General features: G+C 34.6%; 1 protein-coding gene across 8 annotated transcripts in view; it reads right to left on the reverse strand.

Moving 5' to 3' along the window:
• CSPP1 (centrosome and spindle pole associated protein 1) overlaps positions 1 to 26,745 on the reverse strand; it is a 226,232-nt gene that overhangs the window by 39,234 nt on the left and 160,253 nt on the right. For 6 of the 8 annotated variants that reach the window (XM_057531763.1, XM_057531764.1, XM_057531760.1 and 3 more), the window contains 3 exons: positions 15,640 to 15,769; positions 12,484 to 12,631; positions 1,334 to 1,486 (listed from right to left, as the gene is read on the reverse strand). In XM_057531763.1, coding sequence (XP_057387746.1) covers positions 1,334 to 1,486; positions 12,484 to 12,631; positions 15,640 to 15,769 — 431 coding nt within the window. The remainder of the gene's footprint in view (positions 1 to 1,333; positions 1,487 to 12,483; positions 12,632 to 15,639; positions 15,770 to 26,745) is intronic. The other 2 variants (XM_057531766.1, XM_057531765.1) reach the window with 1 other exon arrangement.

The raw sequence follows: 26,745 nt of genomic DNA on the forward strand, positions 1-26,745 counted from the left end.
AATAAAGACTACCAGAAGCAGAAGCCAATGAAGAGAAAAATAATGATAATCAGAAAGAGGTCAAAATTCTCTTCAATAAAATGGAAAGGTGTTTTGATGCTGCTATTGTACACTGAATTATTACAGACTCAGAGTGAGAGCCAAATTAGTAATTTCATCAAAATCAAAAGTTCTAATTTTAGTACTCCAAAAATCAAAACTAGATCCACTGTGTAAAATATCTATTGTGGATCAAACTAGGAAAGCATTTTCTTGTAATTAGAGATCAAACAGTGATACAGGCTGTCCATGGAAACAACCAACCACACATCTCGTGAAGTGTTCAAAAAGGCTGCAGAGATCAGTGCTACCATCAAAGGCTTGAAAGATGCAAGGCTAGTAATTCTAATCAGAGCTCACCATTTAGTCTGCCTATTTGGCCAATATGCATTAAAAAATTTTTTAAGTTTTTAAAAAACTGTATGATTAGTCAGGGAACATTTTAGAAAGACTTCCTAATATAGAGTTCTTTTCTAGTCTAAAATTAAAATTTTTGTGAAAGTACAAAAGAGAATTTGTCATAAATAAATGGTTACTTTTATAGGCATCAAAATATAGTGTAAGGTGGTATATTCTTTCAACTTCATTTGAATTTTAAACATTTAACATACTTTCACATACACTTGATACAGAAAGATGATGACAACTTTTCCTGGCAAGTCATAAAGAAAGATATTGAATAATCTTCAATTTACAGAATCTTTAATTAAAGGACCCTGTTTAATAGCAAATCAAAGATATTTGCTTATGAAAGGCAGATGTGACCAGAAGTCAAACTAAACCTTTAATTACTTCATTTATTTCTTTGTATATTGTGGTTTTATAAGGGAGGGCAACTGATTATAAAACAAACAAAAAATGAATTTCACTGTACAATTTATCATACAACATCTGATATGTTTTCACTAATTCAAACTAATTCTGATGGTAAAAGAACCCATAAACTTTACCAAACTCTGTATGGGTAGAAAGACTATTTGATTTTAAGAAATGCCCTCCCCATCAGCAAAATAAAAGTGTTAGCAGCAGCTAAAGTATACATAAGCAAGTAATAAAGCTGAGAAGAAATACATATTAAGGAGCAAAATGTATTTCTTTATTCACTTTTTTCAAAATACCTATGTAAAAAAGTTATTGTAAATAGCATGAATAATGTGTTATGCTTCCTGACTCAGAGTAACCAAATTCTCAAAATCATAAGAACTTTCTTGGCGAACAGAAGAGAAATGCTACTGAACAACTTTAGAAATGTAAAAAAAACAAAAAAACAAAAGAATAGAATGTGATTAAAAACCTGAGTTTTTATTTGCAGAATCTTCTAGGTTCTCAGCATTTGAAGTGGCTAAATTTTGGTCTAGAGATACAACAGCCCTTTTATCTTCATATGTTCTTGCATCTGGGTTATGGTAGGCATCTATATTTTGTCTGTGCATCCTATTCAAATCAGCTGAGAGGGAAAAATAAGCCATTTATTTCAATAAATGCATTTCTATAATTAGTATACTTAATACATTTTCTTAAAGTAGGGAAATAGAGAGAAAAACAATAGGACAGAGCTGGAATAACTCAATGGTATCTTGGTGCCCTGAAAACAGAAACAAAATTATCAAAACTTTTAAGAAATTTTTCAAAAAATAACCTTACAAAATAAATTCAAAATCAGTAGAGAACTTAAGAGTATATGGATTTTTGACAACCCATAAAAACCATATTCATATCTATGTTACTTCAGAACTTTGAATATCTTAAATACAGAACATAGTAACAATTCAAAACAAGTCACAGTGAAATTTACCCAACATCATTAGTATTCCTAATGAAAAAATATCATGTGGAGTGGAGTTTTAAAATATATCCACAAATTTTTTTACAATCCTCCCTTAAAAGATGGAGCTCAATTCTCCTCTCCTGGAGTGTGGGCTGTTTCTTATGAAAAGGATACTGCATGCACAATGATGGTATACGACTTCTGAGGCTACTTCATGAAAGACAATATGTTTCCACCTTGCTTGATCTATTGGCTCACTCACTCTGAAGAAGCCACCTACCATTTCAAAAGGACACTTAAGGAGCTCTAAAGACAAGCCCACATGGCAAGGAACTGAGGCCTCCCGAGCTGTGTGAGGGAGCCATATAGGAAATAGATTCTCCAGTCCCAATCAAGACTTCAAACGACTGTAGCCCCAGCTGACATCTTGGACTGCAACCTCATGAGAGATCCTGAGACAGAACCATCCAGCTAAAACACTCACAAATTACTGACTCAAGAACTGCAAGATAATGTTTTTTTAAAAATACTACATGTTAGGGAAACACAGCAATAGATACCACATATGCATGGCAAAAATCTGAGCACATAAGACTATGTCAAACAACCGGTCAATCTTAAAAACAAACTTGAATGGTTACAGAACGCAAAAGCTTTAACAAGATAAAAAGTAGTTTTTCTCCACAAAACAAGTAACTGAGATAGTGTGGCAGCAGTGAACGTGAACATAAACCTGGATATAAGAAGTGCTTATCAGGAAGCCTGTTATGTCCAAGAATGTATTTTTAACATGAATCACAGTTAGAATACCAGATAGAACATGGCAAATAACACATGAACATTACCAAAGAGAAAGAGAGTTCAGAATCAGGAAAGTTCACATCCTTGCTGCTGCTTTTAAGACAGGTCGGGGACTTCCCTGATGGTCCAGTGGTTAAGACTCCGTGCTTCCACTGCAGGAGATACAGGTTCGATCCCTGGTTGGGTAACTAAGATCCCACAGGCCGTGCGGTGTGGCCAAAAAATAAATAAAGTAATTATTAAACTATTTGCCTCATGCACCGATTAAAGAAAGAAAAGACAGGTTGGACTCAGAAACTGGACAGGAGCTTCGCAGGTGAAGATGGGTGGGAAAGCATAATAAAGAAACAGCTCCAGGGGCTTCCCTGGTGGTGCAGTGGTTAAGAATCCGCCTGCCAATGCAGGGGACACGGGTTTGAGCCATGGTCCAGGAAGATCCCACATGCCACGGGGCAACTAAGCCTGTGGGCCACAACTACTGAGCCTGCACTCTAGAGCCCGCGAGCCACAACTACTGAAGCCCGCGCACCCTAGAGCCCGTGCTCCGCAACAAGAGAAGCCACCGCAATGAGAAGCCCGCGCACCTCAACGAAGAGTAGCCCCCACTCGCCGCAACCAGAGGAAGCCCGCGCGCAGCAACAAAGACCCAACGCAGCCAAAAATAAATAAATGAATAAATAAATTTATTTTAAAAAAAAGAAACAGCTCCAAGCGTGAAACATGAAGACTGTTCTGGCAACATTTAAGTAGTCCAGCTTGACTAGAGCTCAAAACACACACAACAGAGAAATGAGAGATTACATAGGAAAATGCAGATCAGATGCCAATTCTGGAATATTCTAAAAAACAAGCTGATGGCTCACTATTCTATTCTGTAGATAGTAGAATGGAGACAGTTTTGGTAGTCACAGAAGTAGAAACAGTAATAACGGCAGTTAACATTTATGATTCACCATTTTTATAATCTATACAATAACTTATATGATATGGTACTATTATTTTCACCCCAGTATTATTAGATGAGAAAATTAAACTAAATTAATTTGTTCAAAGCCAGTAAATGGCTATGCAAGAATGTGAACTCAGTAAGACTCTCCAGAGTCCTTAATGAATTCTGAGCATGGAACAATACAGTTGGTTATACTTTTGATACGTACAGCTTGGATGTGAAAAACAAAGGAGGAGAACGAAGAAGCAATGAAGAAAGAGCAACAGCCCAGGCAAGATATAATAAATCTCTATTATGGTGGTAGTATGAATGAAAATTAAGAGAATTCAAGGAACACTGAAAGGGCAGAACCTACACTTTAGGCTTATTAACTGACTGGCTATGGGAAGTCAAAAGGACTCTTGAATTTTTTACTCTGAACCATCAGAATGATGATGCTTTTACAGAAAAAGACAAAGATGAGCTGGATTTTAAAAATGAAGGTTGGTTTTGCATGCTAAGTATACATAATCCACCAAACATCAGGTATAGAGATTCAGAAGACAAGTTGGAAGTGAAGCAGAGTCTTAGAAGTGGTCAGGGGCTGAGTAATATTCCACTGTATATATGTGCCGCATCTTCTTTATCCATTCATCTGTCGATGGACATTTAGGTTGGTTCCATGTCCTGGCTATTGTAAATAGAGCTGCAATGAACATTGTGGTACATGTCTCCTTTTGAATTACGGTTTTCTCAGGGTATATGCCGAGTAGTGGGATTGCTGGGTCATAAGGTACTTCTATTTTTAGTTTTTTAAGGAACCGCCATACTGTTTTCCATAGTGGTTTGAGTTATTTGTAGTGAGGTGGATGGACCTAGAGTCTATCATACAGAGTGAAGTAAGTCAGAAAGAGAAAAACAAATACCGTATTCTAACGCATACATATGGGATCTAAAAAAAAAAAATGGTACTAATGAACCTAGTTGCAGGGCAGGAATAAAGATGTAGACATAGAGAATGGACCTGAGGACACGGGGTGGGAGGGGGAAGCTGGGGCGAAGTGAAAGTAGCATCGACATATATACACTACCGAATGTAAAATAGTTAGCTAGTGGGAAGCAGCAGCATAGCACAGGGACATAGCTCAGTGCTTTGCGATGACCTAGAGGGGTGGGATAGGGAGGATGGAAGGGAGGCTCAAGAGGGAGGGGATATGGGGACATATGTATGCATATGGCTGACTCACTTTGGTGTACAACAGAAACCAACAAAGTATTGTGAAGCAATTATACTCCAATAAAGATCTATTAAAAAAAAAAGAAAAAGTGGTCAGGGGCAAAGAAAGAGACTTGAGAAGGCCTAAAAAGAAACAGAGGAGTAGAAGAGACAAGGTGGGAGAAAATGGATGGAAGGAATATATCTAACTCGAGGAACACATGATGTCAGAAGACAGTCCTAGAACAAAGTTCAGGTTTACAGACCCAGAAGAATAACCCAGTTCCTAATACACATACAATAAATGTCAGGTGAAGAGAGGACAGCACTGCAGAGAATGCACAGGACTCAAAGGCAAGAACTGTCAACCCAATTCAAAGAGGATGAACACTGAGTAAAAACCATTAAATTAGAAATTAGGACATCAGTTATTTTTGAAAGTGTAGCATCAGTAGAGTAGTAGGAACTAGAAGTCATTTTATAGCATATGAAGCAATAAGAGGATGGTAAGAAGTGGCAGCAACAAGTACAGACTACTTTTGGAGTGTGTTTTATGTAAGGGAAGTACACTAAGGTCAAGAGCAGAGTTTTTGTTTGTTTATTTGTGTTTAAGAATATAAGTTAACCAAAGTATGTTCAGAGCTGGAAGGGAAGGAATTAGTAAAAAGAACTGAAAATGCAAGAGAGAAGGGACTGGCTGAAAACACAGAGAAAAGCTGATTCCAAGAAAACTTCCAAGTGCCAAGGAGTGGTAAGGCAAGAATTAGCTAGCTACTCCTGAAATCATAGCCAAATCCTGGGATCTATCTGAATATGGGAGGTAAATGAAACCAGAAAGATGATGGGAAAGTTAAGGTCATGAACTAATGAATAGCTGTGGTCTCAAAAATGTCATAAAAATGAAACAAAATAACTCCAATGGGAAATCAATATCTCATTGTCATCCAATTCACTAGAAGAGCATAAAACCAGCCTATGTAAATAAGAAGTCACTATGAATAATTATCATATAGTATTCTTTTTTATATTTCAAGAGTGCAATATATTAAGCTCACTCCTTCCAGATGATACCCATACCCAGAGCTCTGTTACCAAACTAGTGAAAGATTAGGGAATAAAATATCACTTTGATATTCACCTACACAAACTATAAAGTAAGAGATATATATCTTACAAGTAAACACTATAATAAACTTCAAAATCAATAACATGTTTTAATTTACTGTTGTGATTACACAGTTTTCTCAACTATTAGAATAATAGTCAATGTATTTATATAAAAGGAAAATTAATTTCATCAGAGTACATAATTATTATTTAAGACTTAAGACTAGCAGATTCAACAATCAAAACAAACCCATATTGCTTTTTATTGGAAAAGATGATTTGTCAATCAGTTGGTCACTCCTTGTCTATCTTTTTTTTGCAAGGCAGTAAAATACAAGGTATGAAATCAGCTAAAAGATGAAAATTTAAAAAAGCACTTTGGTCAAAAGTGTAATTTGCCAACTGAAAAGGTATCACTGAAAATGGGCATTTATTTCAAATGTATATCATATCATTTAATATAATATTGCTAGCATTACAAGAATAATTCTACAAAGAAAGGAATAACAAAAGAAAATGTTACAGATTCATGAGTGGGAAAATAATTCTACTCTCTGAACAATTTATCAGACCAGGGCTAAATTATATGATACCTACAGGTAAACAATACATAAATAATAATTAATTCTTTTCATTCCTTATTTTATAATCTTTGCTTTTTTATAAACCTAAATGAATACTTTGAAATTAAAATTAACTTTACAAGTTACTCTTTGTACTCTGGTGGAAAATACCAAACATTTTAAAGAAAATGGCTAAGATATGTTAAATAGTACCACAGGCCTGGGATTATTCAGCCATCTACTGCTGACATACAAACTCTTTTATAATGTATCAATTCAGAGGGCTAAAGAAAATTTCCAATCCTGGCACTACTAGTACAGTATATATTTCCAAATTAACCTAATTTTTAATATATACACTTACTTATAGAGATCAGAGTCTACAAGGTAAATAAAAATATAATTGGTAGTCCATAAAATAAATCTCATAAACTTAAAAACACTGAAATAACAAAAAAGTATATTCTCTGAACAAAACAGAATATATGCTAGAAGTGAACAACAGAAAGCTATCTGGAAATATGCCCAAATATTTGGAATTTTTTTTGTATACATCTTTATTGGAGTATAGTTGCTTTACAATGTTGTGTTAGTTTCTGCTGTATAACAAAGTGAATCAGCTACATGCATACGTATATCCCCATATCCCCTCCCTCTTGCATCTCCCTCCCACCCTCCTTATCCCACCCCACTAGGTGGTGGCAAAGCACCAAGCTGATCTCCGTGAGCCATGCAGTTGCTTCCCACCAGCTATCCATTTTACATTTGGTAGTGTATATATGTCAACGTTACTCTCTCACATCATCCCAGCTTACCCATCCCACTCCCCATGTCCTCAAGTCCACTCTCTACGTCTAGGTCTTTATTCCTGCCCTGCCCCTAGGTTCGTCAGAACCATTTTTTTTTTTTTAGATTCCAGATATATGTGTTAGCATACGGTATTTGTTTTTCTCTTTCTGATTTACTTCACTCTGTATGACAGACTCTAGGTCCATCCACCTCACTACAAATAACTCAATTTCATTTCTTTTTATGGCTGAGTAATATTCCATTGTATATATGTGCCACATCTTCTTTATCCATTCATCTGTCGCTGGACACTTAGGTCGCTTCCCTGTCCTGGCTATTATAAACAGTGCTGCAGTGAACATTGTGGTACATAACTCTTTTTGAATTATGGTTTTCTCAGGCTATATGCCCAGGCGTGGGATTGCTGGGTCATATGGTAGTTCTATTTTTAGTTTTTTAAGGAACCGCCATACTGTTCTCCATAGTGGCTGTATCAATTTACATTCCCACCAACAGTGCAAGAGGGTTCCCTTTTCTCCAACCCTCTCCAGCATTTATTGTTTGTAGATTTTTTGATGATGGCCATTCTGACCAGTGTGAGGTGAATCTCATTGTAGTTTTGATTTGCATTTATCTAATGATTAGTGATGTTGAGCATCTTTTCATGTGTTTGTTGGCAATCTGTATATCTTCTTTGGAGAAATGTCTATTTAGGTCTTCTGCCCATTTTGGGATTGAGTTGTTTGTTTTTTAGATATTGAGCTGCATGAGCTGCTTGTATATTTTGGAGATTAATCCTTTGTCAGTTGCTTCGTTTGTAAATCCAAATATTTGGAAATTTTTAAAACTTACTTCTAAATAATCAGTGGGTCAAAGAAAAATCAAAAGGAGAATTAGAAAACTGAATTGAATGAAAATGAAAATATAACATATCAAATCTGTGATATACAGTTGAAGCAGTACTCAGAGGGAAATCTGTAGCATTTTTAAACGAATATATTAGAAAAGAAATAAGGTCTCAAACCATAATCTAAGCTTCCACACTAAGAAATCAGAAAAAGAAGAGAAAATTAAAAGCACAAAGCAAACAAAAGAAAGAAAATAGTAAAGAGCAAAAATCAATGAAATAGGAAGAGAAGAACAACAGAGAAAAATCAATGAAAACAAAAGCTGGTTCTATGAAAAGATAAATCAAATAGATAATCTCTAGGCAAACTGGTTAAGAAAAAGGAAAGAATATAAAAATTACAAATATCAGGAATAAAAGAGAAGCAGGAGCCATCACTATAGATCCTACAGACCTTAAAAGAATAATAAAATATTATGAACTTTATGCCAAAAAATTCAAAAACTCAGAAGAAATGGATAAATTCTTCAAATGATTCAAACCACCAAACTTCACGATTTGGTGTCATGATTTCTAAACATTGTACTAGAGTTCCTAACCAGGGAAAAGACAAGTAAAATAAGTAAAAGGCATTCAGATTGGAAAGGAATAAATAAAACTCTGTCTACAGATAACATGACTGTCTACATTTATTTATTCTGTCTATCATTTAATTAACAGTATTGTAACCATTTTAATTTTCAGTTTTGATCACTGTGCCAAGACTACGTAAGGTGCTAACATTAAGGGAACCTAGGTAAAAGGTACTCTCTATACTATCTTTGCAACTCTTCTATAAGTCAAATTATTTCAAAACAAAAAGTTACAATGAGATGTCACTACACACTTAATAGAATGACAAATTTCTAAGACAATCTCAAGCGCTCATGAGGGTTCACAGCAACGGGAAATCTCATGCTCTGCTGGTGGGAATGCAAAATGGCACAACCACTTTGGGAAAAGGTCTGGGAGTTTCTTACACAGGTAAACATACACTTATTATATGTCCCAGCAATTCCATTCCTAGGCATTTACCCAAAAGAAATGAAAACTTATGTTCACACAAAGACCTGTAAGTGAATGTTTATAATAGCTTTATTCATAATAGCCTCAAACTATAAACAATCCAAAAGTCCATCAACTGGTAAATGGATAAACAACTGTGGTGCTTCCCCACAACAGAATACTATTCAGTAATAAAAAGAAATACACTACTGATGTATATAACAACATGGATAAATCTCAAAAACATCATACTAAGTTAAAAAAAAAAAAAAAAAAGACATAAAAGGCAATACTATTGTGCCAGAGTGCAGCTCAGAGACTGACAAGGGTATAGGGCTGGATAAGTTAGAAATATTCAATATCTTGATTATGGCAGTGGTTACCAGAATCAGTTGTCAAAACTCAATGAACAAAACACTTTAAAAGGGCGAATTTTACTGTATGCAAATTGTGTCTCAATAAACAGCATAAAAACAAACATAAATCTAACTGGGGCAAATATAATACATAAAAGAAATACAAATATTTAACCAAATATATGTGAAGCAATCTTGCTATTAATCAATTAGAACTATGAGATATTTCTGCTATCTTTCAAATTGGTTAAGTATTTTTAATTTTTTTTTTTACTTTTTTTCTCTTGGTGTACATACAGGTTTTTAAAATTTTTAATATACAATAGAGTCAAGTAACATCACCATAATCAGGATACAGAAGAGTTCCATCACCCCCAAAAACTCCATCATAGTTACTCCCTCTCCTCAGCTATCATCTTTGGTAACCAGTGATTTGTTCTCCATTGCTACAGTTTTGTCATTTTGAGAATGTATGTGTATGTAACCTTTACAGAAGGGCTTCTTTCCCTTAAGACTTCCCTTGAGCGTCTTCCAAATTGTTTTGTGCATCAATAGTTCATTCTTTCTTACTGCTGAGTAGCATCCCATCATGTGAATGTTCCACAGTTGTTTATCCATTCACCCGTTGAAAGACATTAGAATATACTAAGTTTTTTTACGGGAACTTGAATAAGGAATTTTAATGAATAAAGAACTGAGAAAAGAAACAGATTTTAAGTGTAGTACAAGTAATCAAAACGAGAGGTATTTACTCTAAAAGGGTTGATGCTATGTTAAAATTGTATGAGTAACAGATTTTGATATTTTATTAATAACTAGTTTACCTTATAAAGAGATCTTTCTTAGAGAGCTAAGATAATGGTGAACATTCAATTTCTTTAATTTGTTTGTAATAAAAGATCAAAGATGAAACAGGAGTAATTAGAAAAGCCAGCAGCTGAATTAAAGTTACCCAACATAACCCCTGTTATATGGTCTTCGCCATCTCATGAAATAAAGCAAAACACTGAACTTTACTACATATTTTAAATAGAAAAATTATGTTCCCTCTCTCTCTAAAATATAACAGCCACATACAAAACAAACTGATATTCTTTAAGTGATGAGTTTACTGGCTTTGAAAATACCATTAAAAAAAGAGTTCCACTGCATTTGATAAAACAGCACACCTTTTTTATTTCATGGCATGACTGTAGCATTAAATAAGCAAACTAAACATTACCACTAAAAGTAAACATCTCAGAAAAGTTTGCTCCATTCCTGTTAGGTCAAGCAATTCTAAAACAGTATTTTATAATTCAATAACAAACACTTATCCTACTCACTTCTACCAATTAAACACACACAAAACACTGTAATTGTATTGTCTGAACTGGAAATAATCTTAGAGCAAGCTGGAAACTTCTAGGAAATTATTCCAGTGTTTCCCAAAGTTTCTGTTACATAAATAAGCACTTCCTTCGTGGTAACTGTTATGTTTCTATCAATTTACAATTTAAATTTAATAGCAAAGACTGGGTAGATGCTTATCAATCTCATGTCCTCCTCCTGGGTATAAAGAAACCAAAACTTCCCAGCCTCCCAAGCAGTTACTTTAGAACCTTATAACTAGGTCTGAACAATGGAACAAAGACAAAAGTGATATTCCTCCACTTTCAGGCCAGGCCCCAACAAAATTCTCAACTTGTTCTCCCACCCTCTGGACCACATCTGTGCAGCTAGAAATAAAGGACTCCAAAATGGTGGAATGACACAATGGAAGGGGCCCACATTCCCAAGTCACCTCTTGGAGGAGAACCACCCAAACAGCATCAGAATGTGACTTAAGTGAGAAGTAAACTTACACTGCCTTAAGCCTTAAGCCTCTGAGAAATGGGAGTTCTTTGTTAGAGCACTTTTCGTTAAATGCCTTTACTTTCAAAGGAAATGTTATAGTACTATCCATTAATGGAAAACCAGTGTTTTTCTAATATATATTCAAATAAACATTTAACTTCTATGCTTATCTATGCATCACCTAAAATCATCTCATCTATAAAGAGAGAGTAAGAGTTCTAGTCTTCAAAACTGTGAGGAAAGTATTTATGAGGTGAAGAAAGGAAAGGAATAAATTCTTTGGAAAAGAAAAGAATTATCTCATTAATTTAAGTGGGCCTCAAATGTATCTTTTTTAAAAAGCCATCTTTTAAAAAAAAAAAAGCCATCTTTAACAAAGAATCAAAGGCATAATACTTAAGAACTCTAATAACTCAGTACCCCTCAAAATCTTCTGATTGCATCTCTCAGCTATCCCTACAACAAAGCACAAACCCAAAGAATGTGAAATTTACATTTTTACCATTTTAATGGGTTTCTAATTATTCATTTCTCATTTCCAATTAAACAATTTTAAAAAACCCATTATCTTTCTCTGCTTTTATTCTAAGCTAAAAGCTAATCAGAGACCATTCCAATATATATAACAAGTTATATAAAGCGTCTTTTCAAAGTGCTTGTTGTGTGATTTCTAGATGGAACATTTTTAAGAGTACATAATTGAAAGATAAATCAATATAATTCTGCAACCTGCCAAAACTTTCTGAGGCCAGGTCTTTGTCAAAGGAGTCTCTGCATTGTGCAAGTACATAACATCCCACCACTACACCAGATCACTTATTTTAAAGACATCTTACTAGTTTAAAAAAAAAATTGCAATAAGCGTTTTATTATTTTTACTAGAAAACTTTAAAAAATTCTAACTACTAGTTTGAGTAAAAACTTGCCAACATGAACTTTTCTCTGCAACTGAGTTATTATCATTGGAGGGTGAAAAATTTGTAATAAAAATAAATGAATAGTAATCTGAAGAAGAAAGGCTTTTTAACCTGTTATTATGCTTACTATCAAAATACCTCTTTTGCATTAAGCTGTACAAAAAGAGACCTTGCCTTACAGACTATGATTCCCACTTTTTTCTACTCCCCATTCTTTTAAAAAGTTAAACTTAGTTTCTCTTAAAAACAACAAATCAATGGAAATAACATACTTATCAGATTTCCTTTTGCATCTCTCAGAGGAGCACCACCTCCACCTTTCCCCCAGGGGTTATAACTTCTCATTTCAGCTTCTAATTTAGCTTCATATTCTTCTTTTTCTTCTCGTTCTTTCCTTCTTCTTTCTTCTCTTTCTCGAATCTTAACAACATTAAGAAACATTCGTAATAAGTGCTGACAAGGATTCTGATACAAAAAGTTAGTTTTAATATCAGATTTTATTTTTCTTATTAGAGAAAAAACTGGATTTTTTTTCAGTATACTTCACTATAAAATTTAACATCACAAATATATTTAAAAACAATTTAAGGGGCTTCCCTGATGGCGCAGTGGTTAAGAATCTGCCTGCCAATGCAGGGCACACGGGTTCGAGCCCTGGTCCAGGAAGATCCCACATGCCGCGGAGCAACTAAGCCGGTGCACTACAACTACTGAGCCTGTGCTCTGGAGCCCGCGAGCCACAACTACTGAGCCCATATGCCACAACTACTGAAGCCCGCACGCCTAGAGCCCATGCTCCGCAGCAAGAGAAGCCACCGCAATGAGAAGCCTGGGCACCACAACGAAGAGTAGCCCCTGCTCGCCGCAACTAGAGAAAGCCCACATGCAGCAACAAAGACCCAATGCAGCCAAAAATAAAATAAATAAAATAAATTTATAAAAAAATAAAATAGGGCTTCCCTGGTGGCGCAGTGGTTGAGAATCTGCCTGCTAATGCAGGGGACACGGGTTCGAGCCCTGGTCTGGGAAGATCCCACATGCCACGGAGCAGCTGGGCCCGTGAGCCACAACTACTGAGCCTGCACGTCTGGAGCCTGTGCCCCGCAATGGGAGGGGCCACGATAGTGAAAGGCCCGCGCACCGCGATGAAGAGCGGTCCCTGCACCGCGATGAAGAGTGGCCCCCACTTGCCGTAACTAGAGAAAGCCCTCGCACGAACCGAAGACCCAACACAGCCAAAAATAAAGAAATAAATAAATAAAGTGGCTATAAAATTAAAAAAAAAAAAAAAAAGATTGGCAAAAAAAAAAAAATGTATGCCTCATATTTATAAAAAATAAAATAAAATAAAATAAAATAAAATAAAATAAAAACAATTTTAAAACACTTTGATAGCTGGAATATATAGCTGCTACTCCCTCGCATCATGTCACTTGAGTCCTTTCCAGCCACTGGTGCCACTTTGGACTAAACCAACCCCATCTTCCCACCCCCCAGCTTCATTCCCTCCCTAACCTCACCAGTTTCATGGGGACCAACAGAATCTCCCTACTTCCTTTTTTCATCTACCCTTTCATGGGATCTGGCCAGCAACAAACTACTACTCACACCTCATGAGATCTGGGCCAACTACTTTCTATACCTCACCAGACCTACTCTACCCTGGGCAAACTCCATTCCCAAAATTCAAAGCTGTTGAAGGTTCAAAGCTCTCTGGAGAATGTTGGGCTATTTAAGTATACTTTATGAAAGCATAAAAAACAAATACTGTCTTAACATCATCAAGTATAAGTACAGGGTTGGTCTCTAAAGACATAAATAGGCAATGAATAAAGATCTACATTTTAGAAAGTTACTTTTAAAATCATAACCATATGCAAGGAAAATTTAAGCAACTACTCCAGAAAGGCCAAGGAAGTTATCACATACATAAAATAATATTCTAGAGTTAGGAAAGCTGGTTTTGTCGGTGGTGTTTTTAATATGCTCATTTGAAAACAGACAGATAAATGCAGTCTTTTGTTTGTAGAATCATAACACACAAAAAAATAATGTTGGTAATTCTATAATTTAAAAAAATCCACCTTCCAAGGAGGTTGCCCAACGTAAAAAACTGAACAAAAAAACTGAGCTTTAGAAGAAATCCAAGTGAAACTTTGTAGAAAAGTACCTCAGGTGAATATATACCTAGAGTTCCAGGGTCCTCTCTGGAGGAGATATGAGTATTCCCCTCAAAAAACCCATACATCTAATACAGTTATTCTTTTTTTTTTTAAGCTATTAATTTTTTATTATTATTATTATTTATTTTTGGCTGCATTGGGTCTTCGTTGCCACACACGGACTTTCTCTAGTTGTGGTGAGCGGGGGCTACTCTTCGTTATGGTATGCGGGCTTCTCATTGCAGTGGCTTCTCTTGTTGCAGAGCACGGGCTCTAGGTGCGCAGGCTTCAGGAGTTGTGGCACACGGGCTCAGTAGTTGTGGCTCGTGGGCTCTAGAGCGCAAGCTCAGTAGTTGTGACGCACGGGCTTAGCTGCTCCACGGCATGTGGGATCTTCCCAGACCAGGGCTCGAACCCGTGTGCCCTGCATTGGCAGGTGGATTCTTAACCACTGCGCCACCAGGGAAGTCCCTGATACAGTTACTCTTAAGTAAACTCTCTCCAAACATTACAAACCACAACAGAACATTATCCTCCTCCCTAAGCATTCTACCTCTTTTTTCCCTACGCTCAGTTCACAGCCTCATTATTCTCTCAGATTACAACACTCAGAATCATCTTCAAGCCCTCTGTTCTTTCCTCACTCCCTAAATCTAAGCCCTATCAATGGAACCCCAGAACTGTCTCTTGGATGCCCTCTCCATCTTCCCCACCTGGTTCAGGGCCTTGTTACCTCCTGGCTGGACTACCTCAATGGTTTACTAAAAGGTTTCTCTGCCACATCTCTTTCCCAACCGTCCATATCACAACCAGATATCTTCCTAAAAGCCACATCTACTCATATCAACTATTTCTTTCACTCTTTGGCTTAAAATGTCCTCCCTTTGGCTACTGATAACAAGATGAAACTGAAAACCCCTTATTAGCTATCCTTCACAATCCAGCACAATCTAACACTCCAGCCCCTTCTCGACTACATCAATTCCATTCCCTGAATACACCAGGAATTTCACATTTATTCACTGTATAACATGCAACTCAAATATCATCAACCATGTGAAGCCCTCCTAACAGCCCAGGCAATTACTCTCCCTATCCCATGCATTCCAGTCTACCTACATCAAACCTTATCACACTGAATTATAAATGAATGGAATTTGTTCTCCTCCGCCACACTCTGAGTTTTAATGGACCACTGTACTAACATATAAGATGTTTAACATTAGATGAACGAACAAACGAATGAATTAAAAAATGAATGAATACCTGCTGCTGCAAAGCTTCTTGGTAAGACTGAAGTGACTGTTTTGAAGGCTTTGGTTTATCTTCAAAAAACAATCCTGAATTTATTGCTCGATTGCTTGTAATTTTCAGTTCATTCTGTCCAACCGTACTCCTACATCAAATACACAATAATCCAGATTCATTTATAACAAAACAAGAAGAAAATGCAACACGCCTTTGAAATAGCATGGCATTTAAGTACATTTAAAATAGGGAAAGAATTTCTCTATAGTTCAAAAAGAAATCCTTAAGTAAATGACCCCTATCTCTGCTTTCACAATCAATGGAACTTTCAAATTTACTGAATCTATTTCTTGACGTAGGTGGCAGTTACATGCAAGTAAAACTTTCACATACAAGTAAAAACAGTTTGTGATAATTCATCAAGCAATATACGTATTACTTACGCACTTTTCTGAATGCAGTGGAAGTCCCTCTACTAATACCATAACTAATGACTTACTTAATAAATTTGCTCCAAAATAAAGTATTGAAAATAACTTCCTAGCCATTTCAAGAATAAAACAATATAAATACAGTAAAGAGTCTGACTATCCCAAATAAATTTAAAATTTTAAAAAACTTACAAGGAATCAAAAAAAATTTTTTAACATATTACAGTAATATAAACCTCAAGGAATAAAGTACTATTTGTTTACAATACATGTTAAAATACAGGAATATAGCCACTTTGAAGAAAACAATATATTTAAAATATCTTTATTATAAAAGATAAACTCAAATATTATTTTTAAAATAAAACTATACTAATAAAAAAGAGACTACAAAAGGCTCCTATCTCCGAAAACAACATCATCACCTTTTTTTTTTTTTTGATGGAAGAAATAAAATGTGTGCTTTATTGTTTGGGGGATTTTCTAAAATTTATTTTTTATTTTTTATACAATTTTAAAGGTTACTTTCCATTTAGTTATTACAAAATATTGGCTATATTCCCCATGTTGTACAATATATCCTTGAGCTTATCTTACACCCAAAAGTTTGTCCCTCCCCACTGGTAACCACTGGTTTGCTCTCTGTATCTGTGAGTCTTCTTCTTTTTTGTTATATTCACTAGTTTGTTGTATTTTTTAGATTCCACATACAAATGGTATCATACAGTATTTGTCTTTCTCTGACTTATTTCACTTAGCATAATGCCCTCCAAGTTCATCCATGTTGCTGCAAATGGCAGAATTTTGTTCTTTTTTTTACGGCTGAGTAGTATTCCATTGTGTATATAAATCTCAACTTCTTTATCCACTCATCTGTTGATGGACATTTAGGTTGCTTCCATATCTTGGCAACTGTAAGTACTGCTGCTATGAACAATCGGGTGCATGTATCTTTTCGAATTAGTGTTTTTGTTTTTTTCAGATATATACCCAGGAATGGAATTGCTGAATAATACAGTAGTTCTATTTTTAGTTTTTTGAGAAACCTCCATATTGTTTTCCACAGTGGCTGCACCAATTTACATTCCTACCAACAATGTACGAGGGTTCCCTTTTCTCCACAGCCTCACCAACATTTGTTAGTTGTGTTCTTTTTGATGACCATCCTGACAGGATTGAGGTGATATCTCATTGTGGCTTTAATTTGCATTTCTCTGATGCTTAGCGATGTTAAGCATCTTTTCATTTGCCTGTTGGCCCTGTGCACATCCTGTTTGGAGAAATGTCTATTCAGGTCTTCTGCCCATTTTTTAATTGGGTTGTTTGTTTTTTTGATGTTGAGTTGTATGAACTGTTTATATATTTTGGATATTAACTCCTTATCGGTCACATCATTTGCAAATATTTTCTCCCATTCAGTAGCCTGTCTTTTCCTTTTGTCGATGGTTTCCTTTGCTGTGCAAAAGCTTTTAAGTTTAATTAAGTTCCATTTATTTATTTTTGCTTTTTATTTCCTTTGCTTGAGGAAATGGATAAAAAAATTGTTGCTACAATTTATGTCAAAGAGTGTTCTATGTTTTCTTTGAGGAGTTTTATGGTTTCTGGTCTTACATTTAGGTCTTTAATCTACTGTGAGTTTATTTTTGTATATGGTGTTAGGGGACATTCTAGAATACGCCTAGGAGTGGAACTGCAGTGTTGTATGCTAAGTAGACATTTAACATTTTAAGAAATTACCATTTCTTGCAACTGCTTTTTATATACTAATTTTGTGTTCAGCAATTCTGCTAACACTCCTATTAATTCTATATTTTATCTGTACATTCTTTTGCAAATAGTATCAGTTTTCTCTCTTCTTTTCTAATCCTTGTACCTATCTTCGTTCCTTTTTTTCTTATTTTTGACCTTGCTACAATTATTGACCCCTAAAAGTAATGACAATAATTATACTAGTCATTATTATCAATCTCAAAAAGAGTATTTTAAACATTTCACCATTAAGTAAAATATATGATGTAGGTTTTTCATGTTTATACTTTCTCAGTGTAAGCAGGTCTCCCTCTAATATACTGACATATTGAATTTTATTAATGCTTTCTCTGTATCTATTGAGATAACCATATAGCTTTTTTCTTTGTTCTCTTAATATGATGTATTACAGTTAATTCATTTTACCATACTGTTGATATCTAACACCAATTAGCATTTAGTATATATCAGACACAGTTCTAGATGCTTTACATATTTTAATTCATTCAATCCTCAGAATAACCCTATGAGTTGATACCATTATTATCCCAATTAACAAACAAGAAATAAAACTTAAGAAACTTGCCTTAAGCTGATTAGTAAAACCTGGATTCAAACCAAGGCACGCTGCCTGCAAAGCCTACACTCTTAGTTGATATGAAATACTAAGTTTATTCATCCTACTTTCCAGAATAATTGCAATTTGGGATGAAATATCCTTTTCTACATTATGAGGTTCAATTTTAGGATTCTTCTATCTGTGAGTGAAACTAGCCTATAACTTCCTGTTCTCATATTGGCCTTGTCAGGTTTGAGTATCAGGAGTATCATAGTCTCAGTAGCAGTGTGAATTTGATACTCTGTATTAGTTTGTGTAAGATTAATTTTTTTCCTTGAATGTCTGGTGTAATTCACCAGTCCATCTAGATGCAGAGTTTATTTTGTGGGATGATTTGAAACTTGTGACCCCTAAATTTTTAAACAGTTTTGATATTATCCATGTTTTTTATTACTTCTTATCAGTTTTATTAAGTTAAAAAATTTTTTTTAATTTTTATTTATTTATTTATTTATTTTTGGCTGTGTTGGGTCTTCGTTTCTGGGCGAGGGCTTTCTCCAGTTGCAGCGAGCGGGGGCCATTCTTCAGCACAGTGCACGGGCCGTTCACTATCGCGGTCTCCCCTGTTGCAGAGCACAGGCTCCAGATGTGCAGGCTCAGCAGCTGTGGCTCACGGGCCCAGTCGCTCTGCGGCATGTGGGATCCTCCCAGACCAGGGCTCGAACCCATGTCCCCCACATTGGCAGGCAGACTCCCAACCACTGCGCCACCAGGGAAGCCCAAGTTAAATTTTAATAGGAATTTTTCTTCACTTAAATTTCCAAATTCACTGTCATAAACTTGTTCATAATATATTTTTATTGTCTTTAAGGTTAACTACAACTAAAGTGACAATTTTTTTTATTCCTAATATTTCTTATTTATACCTTTCACTTTTGTTTTGTTTTTTTTCCTTGACCAACGTCAGTAGAGAATTATCTATTTTAATAGTCTTTTCAAAGAACTAACTTTAGACTCTGTTGATCCTCAGTATTATATATTTCTATTTCATTTATTTCTCTTCTTTATTATTTCTTTCCTTGCTTCTTTGGGTTTACTTTGCTATTCTCTCACTTTTTAGATGCCTGATAATTATTTTCATTTTCACCCTTTTTACATATTTTCTAATTTGTTCCCTGTTTTCTAATTTCCAATATATCGAGGGTTTGTTATTTTAAAAATTGATTTCTACTTTAAATGGTCCATAGGATATGAGTCTACCAAAATTTACTGAGACTTCCTTTAAGGACTAGGATGTGGTAAGTTTTATAAATACTCTTGTGAGATTAGTAAAAATAGACATTCTCAAGTTTGAGGTGGATTTCTATACATTTCCACTAAAATAAGCTTGTTAATTATGTTAAGTAAATTATTCTCTAACTTTATTATTTTCTGCTTTATCTAACACTTATAAAAAGAAGTAATAAAGTCTCACATTAGGATTCTATATTTGTCAACTTTTACCTGCAGTTCTTTAAATTTTTGCTTTATGAATTTTGAGATGATGTTTTCAGGTGCATAAAAATTTCTGTCACATTATCCTGCTAAAATGAACCTCTATTCTTTATAAATGGATCCTCTTTGTCTCAAACAAACCTTTATGACTGAAAAATCCATTTCATCTAATGTTACTATAGGTAAACAAATTTTAGTATAATTCATATTCTCCTAGTATATCTGTACCCTTTAACTTTCAACTTTTCTATACCACTTGCTCAAGTATATCTTATAAGTAACATGTACCTGGATTTTGCTTTTGCAACTAGTATGACAAGCTTTCTCTCTGACCTAGATACTTTACCATTTACTAACATCAAATTTAATTTTGCCATTTAATTTGGACTTACAATCAGATTAAATAGGCTCCTTAAACCTTTCAATGTTTTTTTGTTCTCTCTTTTTTTTGCCTCCTTTTGGATTTTTTTTTTCCTCTAGCACATTAGTAAGTTTCACCTTTTGTCCATATATTTTTAGCGGTTATCCTAGAAATATAACACCCATACATAACTTATCAAAGACTAAAGCTATTCAAAATCTTTACCATGTTCACAAATGGTACAAAGATTTTTAAACACATTAACTCCATCTAACCCCATCCAAATTACATGCTATTCCTATTAATTACTTTTAATTTTACTTACTTTTAAACCCATTACAATTTTACCATATATAATATTTATTTAATTCCATCTACGTATTTACCACATTTTTTTCTTTCTACTCTTTCATGTAACGCAGACCTCCCCTATGTGACCTTCCTTCTGCATTTAGAATTGTACTTACTAAGGGTCTGCTAGTGGCAAATTCAGCTGTTTCTCTTAAAATATTTTTATTTCAATCTCATTCATTTTATTTCAATCTCATTCATGAAAAATAACTTTGCTGAGTATAAAATCATCTCAACAAATTGACGGTATCTATAGTTATCTTCTGAATTCCTTCCTAGAGTTCATTTGAAAGTAATGTCTCTTCTTTCTGGCTGATTTTAAGTTCCTCTGTATTTCATTTATGTTCTAAAGTTTTACTGTGACTGTCTTGGTATGGAATTCTTTTATTTCTCCTGTTTGAGAGGTATTAGGCTTCTAGAATCTATGGATTAGGACCTTTAATCAATTGTAGAAAATTTTAAGATATCATCTCTTCAAATACTTCTTCCATCTCATTCTCTCTCTTTTTCTAGAATTCCAATTAGTTACACTTAAACCTTTATAGTGCCATAATTTTTACTCCCTTTTTCATATTTTCCATGTCTTTTTCTCCCTGTTCTGGCTGAATTTCTTCAGCTCTACTAGTTCAGAGGTTCTCAAACTTTAGTGTACATTAGAATCACCAGGAAAGCTTATTGAACACAAGTTGTTGGGCCCCAGCATAGAGGTTCTGATTCATAGGTAGGATGGGGCTTGAGAGTTTGCATTTCCAACATGTTCCCATAATGCTGCTACTCTGGGGACCACATTTGAAAACCACTGTTCCAACTTATTAATTCTCACTTTGGGTATGTCAAATCTGCTATTAAGGCCCATCCATTGAGTTACTACTCTCAATTATTTAAAATTTTTACTAAAATATCTAGTTAATTCTATTTCAAATCTGCTATTAAGGCCCATCCATTGAGTTACTACTCTCAATTATTTTAAAATTTTTACTAAAATATCTAGTTAATTCTATTTCAAATCTGTTGGTCATTCTTCATAGTTTCTTATGCCCTGGTACAAACATGATCAATATGACCATTTTATATTTTGCCTAACAATTCCTAATGTGAGGTCTCTGTCATTCTTTTATTGCAAGCCTATTCCCACTTATGGTTTATATCCTTGTAAATTTTGTGATTTCTGAATATGAACTTCACATTTTCCATGGAAAAGTATTGAAAGTCCCTAATCTTCACTTTCTATTTTACCAACTGCTTTGCGAATTTCCCTTTTTGTTACTCAGACACTGGTAGCTTCATTAATAATCTCTGTACCTTTTACCCTCCTCCATTAAACAAATTTGTATCATCCTCCTATAATTCTGTCTCTCATCAATTTTCCAATCATTTTTGCTTAAAGAGTGATATTGCTTCCACATTTCAAGAAATATATTTCTGAAAGAGTACACAAAGAAAGCACATAAAACAAAGAGCAAAGATAACCAGCATTCAAAACTAAAAATAAAGAAATGGAAAAAATACGTAAACTTATACACACTTTTCCCTTTTTTTCACTGAGTCATAGATTTTATTGATGGTATTGATGGTATACGACTAATAAAATCCCTAAAACCTTGCCCTGTTTACGGAGGCATGGGATGGGAATTGTGTCAAAGGTAAGAGGTTCTAAGTGTTGGGTAAAGTAGGAGCAATGATTCCCTAGCAACTGAAGGCTCCTCCCACCCTTCCTTTTTCTCATTTTTCCCTGGTGATCCAGGGCTCGTACTTCTTAGAAATTATGCATATGAAGCTCATCAAACTCAAAGCAAAAAGACTCAGAGATCCACATCTATACACATCATAGTCAACGTACCCAAAGACAAAGAAAGAATCTCAAAAGCAGCAAGAAAATAACTCATCACATACAAGGGATCTTCAATAAGATTAACAGCTCATCAGAAACCATGAAGGCCAGCAGGCAATGAAATGACATATTCAAAGTGCTAATAGAAAAAAAAAAGTCAACCAAGAATTTTATATCCAGGAAAACTATGCCTCAAAAATAAAAGTGAAATTAGAACATTATTAAATAAAACTCAGAGAAGTCATCACTAACAGACCTGTCTTATACGAGATACTGAATGGAGCACTTCAGATTGAAATAAAGAACACTCGACAGTAACTGGAGTAAACACAAAGAAATAAAGAACACCAGTAACAATAACCACATAGGTAAAGATGAAAGATAATACAAATATGGGACTTCCCTGGTGGTGCAGTGGTTAAGAATCTGCCTACCAATACAGGGGACATGGGTTCGAGCCCTGGTCCAGGAAGATCCCACATGCCGCGGAGCAACTAAGCCCATGTGCCACAACTACTGAGCCCGTGCTCTAGAGCCCACGAGCCACAACTACTGAGCCCATGTGCCACAACTACTGAAGCCTGCGTGCTTAGAGCCTGTGTTCCGCAACAAGAGAAGCCACTGCAATGAGACGCTCGTGCACCACAATGAAGAGTAGCCCTCCCTCGCCGCAACTAGAGAAAGTCCGCACACAGCAACAAAGATCCAATGCAGCCAAAAATAAATAATAAATAAATAAATTTTTAAAAATAAAATTTTAAAAAAAGATATTACGAATATGTTTTTATTTGTAACTGTATTCTTCTCTATCTGATTTAAAAGACAACTACATAAAGGAAGGAAGGAAGGGTTATAAAATTGTGTTGAAGAGCTTAAGTGTATAAAGATACACTTTGACAACAATGGTATCAAGAAGAAGGAAAGGGAGGGAGGGTGGGAGGGAGATGCAAGAGGGAGGGGATATGGGGATATATGTATATGTATAGCTGATTCACTTCATTATAAAGCAGAAACTAACACACCATTGTAAAGCAATTATACTCCAATAAAGATGTGAAAAAAAAAAAAGATAAGGCTTGAAATGGAGTAGAATGAGTCAATTTAAAAAAAAAAAAAAGAAGGAAAGGAATGGCATTATATTAAAGAAAATTTTTTGTATACTATTGAAATTAAATTGGTGTTAATCTGAACTCAGTTCTTTTAAATTAAAATATTAATTTCAATCTGCAAGGAAACCACAAAGAACATAACACAAAAATTACACTAAAAGAAGCAAGAGAAGTAAAATGGAATGCTATATTTAACATCAAAGAAAAGGAATTAATGGAGGACCAGAGAAACAAAAAAGACACAGAATATATTTTTAAAAGATACATATATAGCAAAATGGCTGACAGAGATCCTACCTTAACAGGAATTACATTAAATGTAAATACAGGCAAAAGCTAGCAGAATTGAAGGGGGTGGGAGGTAGGATGCAAATGTATGCTGTCTACATAGAGACACGCTTTAGATTCAAAGAATACACTGAGGTTAAAACACAGAAAATTATATATCATGCAAACAGCAACTAAAAAGAACAAGAGTAGCAGTACTGTTAACAGACAAAATATATTTTAAGTCAAAAATTGTTACTAGAGACAAAGAAAGGATCTTTTATACCGATAAAGGGGTCAACTGATCAGTAAGACATAACAATTATAACCATATATGTACATAACTACAGACTCAAAACACAGGAAACAAAAACTGACAGAACTGAAGACAGAAATAAATAAATCAAAAATAATAACTGGAGACTTCAATACACTACTTCTAATAATAGAACAACTGCACAGAAGCTCAACAAGGAAACAGAAAATAAAAAACACTATAAACCAACTAGATCTAAGTCACATTGATAGAACTATCCACCCCAAAACAGGATAACGCACATTCTTCTCAAGTGCATATGAAACATTCTCCAGCACAGACCACAGGTTAGGTCATGAAATAAGCCTCAATAAATTTAAAAGGATTGAAATAATACAAAATATGTTCTCTAACCACAATGGAATTATATTAAAAATGAGTAACAAAAGGAAATTTGGGAAATTCACAATTGTGTGGAAATTAAACAACATACTCCAAACTAACCAATGGATCAATGAACAAATCAAATGAGAAACTGAAAAATACTTTGAGATGAATAAAAATGAAAACACAATGTATAAAATTTAAGGAATGAAGCTAAAACAGTAATAAGAGGAAAATTTATAGTTGTAATGTGTATATATTAAAAAAGAAGACACTATATTAATAACCTAAACTTCCACCTTCAAAAACTAGAAAATATAAGAGCAAACTGAACCTAAAGTAAACAGAAAGAAGGAAATAAAAAGATTAGAGGAGAAATAAATGAAATGGAGACCAGAAGCACAACAGAGAAAATCAACTAAACCAAAAGCTGATTCTTTGACAAGATCAACAAGATTGACAAATGTTTAGCCAGAATGAAAATAAGAAGACTAAAATTATTGAAATAAAAAAATAAAAGAAACATCAATACTGACCTTATTAAAATGAAAAAGATTGTAAGGGAATACCGTGAAGAACTGTATGCCAACACATTAGATTATCTTGATAAAATGGGCAAATTCTAGAAAGACACAAACTACCAAAACTGACGCAAGAACAATATTTTAAATATGAATTAACCAATGACAAGGAAAAAGATTAAATTAGTAATCAAAAAATTACCCATAAAGAAAAGATGAGGATCAACTGGCTTCCTGGTGAATTCTACCACACTGAAAAAAGAATTAGCAACAATCCTTCACACACTATCCAAAGTAATAGAAAATGGAAGAACGCATCCAACTAATTCTATTAGGCTAGTGTCATCCTGATACCAAAATCAAACAGACATAAAAAGAAAACAAAAACCAAAGACCAGTAACACTCATGAATATAGAGATAAAAATCCTCAACAAAAAATTAGTAAAGTGAAAAATCTAGCAAGATATGTAAAGGATTATACTCCATGACCATGTGAGATTTATCACAGGAATGCAAGGTTGATTTAATATATCTGAAACCAATAAATATACTACACCACATTAACAGAATAAAGAACAAAAACCACAGGATCATCTCAATAGATGCAGAAAAAGCATTTCACAAAATTCAACTTCCAAGTTAGTAATATGTTGAAAGAATACGCTAAATACCCCTTCTTGATAAAAATAATCAACAAAGAATACAAAGGAACTTCCTCAAGCTAATAAAAGCAATTATGAAAAACCTGCAACTAACATCATACTTAATGGTTAAAGACTGAATGCCTTCCACCTAAGATCAGAATAAGATAAAAATGCCCACTCTCATAATATCTATTCAACATTGTACTGGCAGCTCTAGTCAGGGCAATTAAGCAAGAAAAAGAAATAAAAAGCATTAGATTAGAAAGGAAGAAGTAACCTCTATTAACTGATGTCATAATCATATATACAGAGGACTTCCCTGGTGGCACAGTGGTTAAGAATCCGCCTGCCAGTGCAGGGCACACGAGTTCGAGCCCTGGTCTGGGAAGATCCCACATGCCGTGGAGCAACTAAGCCCAGGTGCCACAACTACTGAGCCTGTGCTCTAAAGCCCGCGACCCACAACTACGGAAGCTTGTGAGCCTGGAGCCCGTGTTCCACAACAAGAGAAGACACCGCAATAAGAAACCCATGCACTGCAACAAAGAGTAGCCCCTGCTCACCGCAACTAGAGAAAGCCCACGCGCAGCAATGAAAACCCAACACAGCCAAAAATAAATAAATAAATAAATTTATTTTTAAAAAATCATATATACAGAAAAATGCAAAGAAATGCACTAAAAGCGGTTAGTAATAATAAAAAGAGTTCAGCGAAACTGCAGGATACAAGATCAATATACAAATTTCTATTGTATTTCTATAAACTAGCAATGAATAATATAAAAAATGAAATTAACAACACCATCAAAAAGTATTAAATACTTTAGAATAAATTAAACAAGAGTTAAACAGTCTAAAAACCACAAAATACTGTTGAAAGAAATTTTTAAACCCCAAATAAATTAAGACATCCATGTTCATGGACTGGAGATTTAATATAGTTAAGATGTAAGACTAAATCACAAAGAAATAGAAAATCTGAATAAACCTATATCTAATAAGGAGATTGAATCCCTAGTCAAAAATCTCCTGAGAGAGTAAAGACCTGGACCTAATGGCTTCAATGATGAATTCTACCAAACATTTAAGGAAGAACACTAGTCCTTCTCGTATTTTTCCAAAAACGTGAAGAGGAGGAAACACATCCTAACTCATTCTAGGAGGCC

The sequence above is a fragment of the Balaenoptera acutorostrata genome, chromosome 17, assembly GCF_949987535.1.
Source record: "Balaenoptera acutorostrata chromosome 17, mBalAcu1.1, whole genome shotgun sequence".
Lineage (NCBI taxonomy): Eukaryota > Metazoa > Chordata > Mammalia > Artiodactyla > Balaenopteridae > Balaenoptera > Balaenoptera acutorostrata.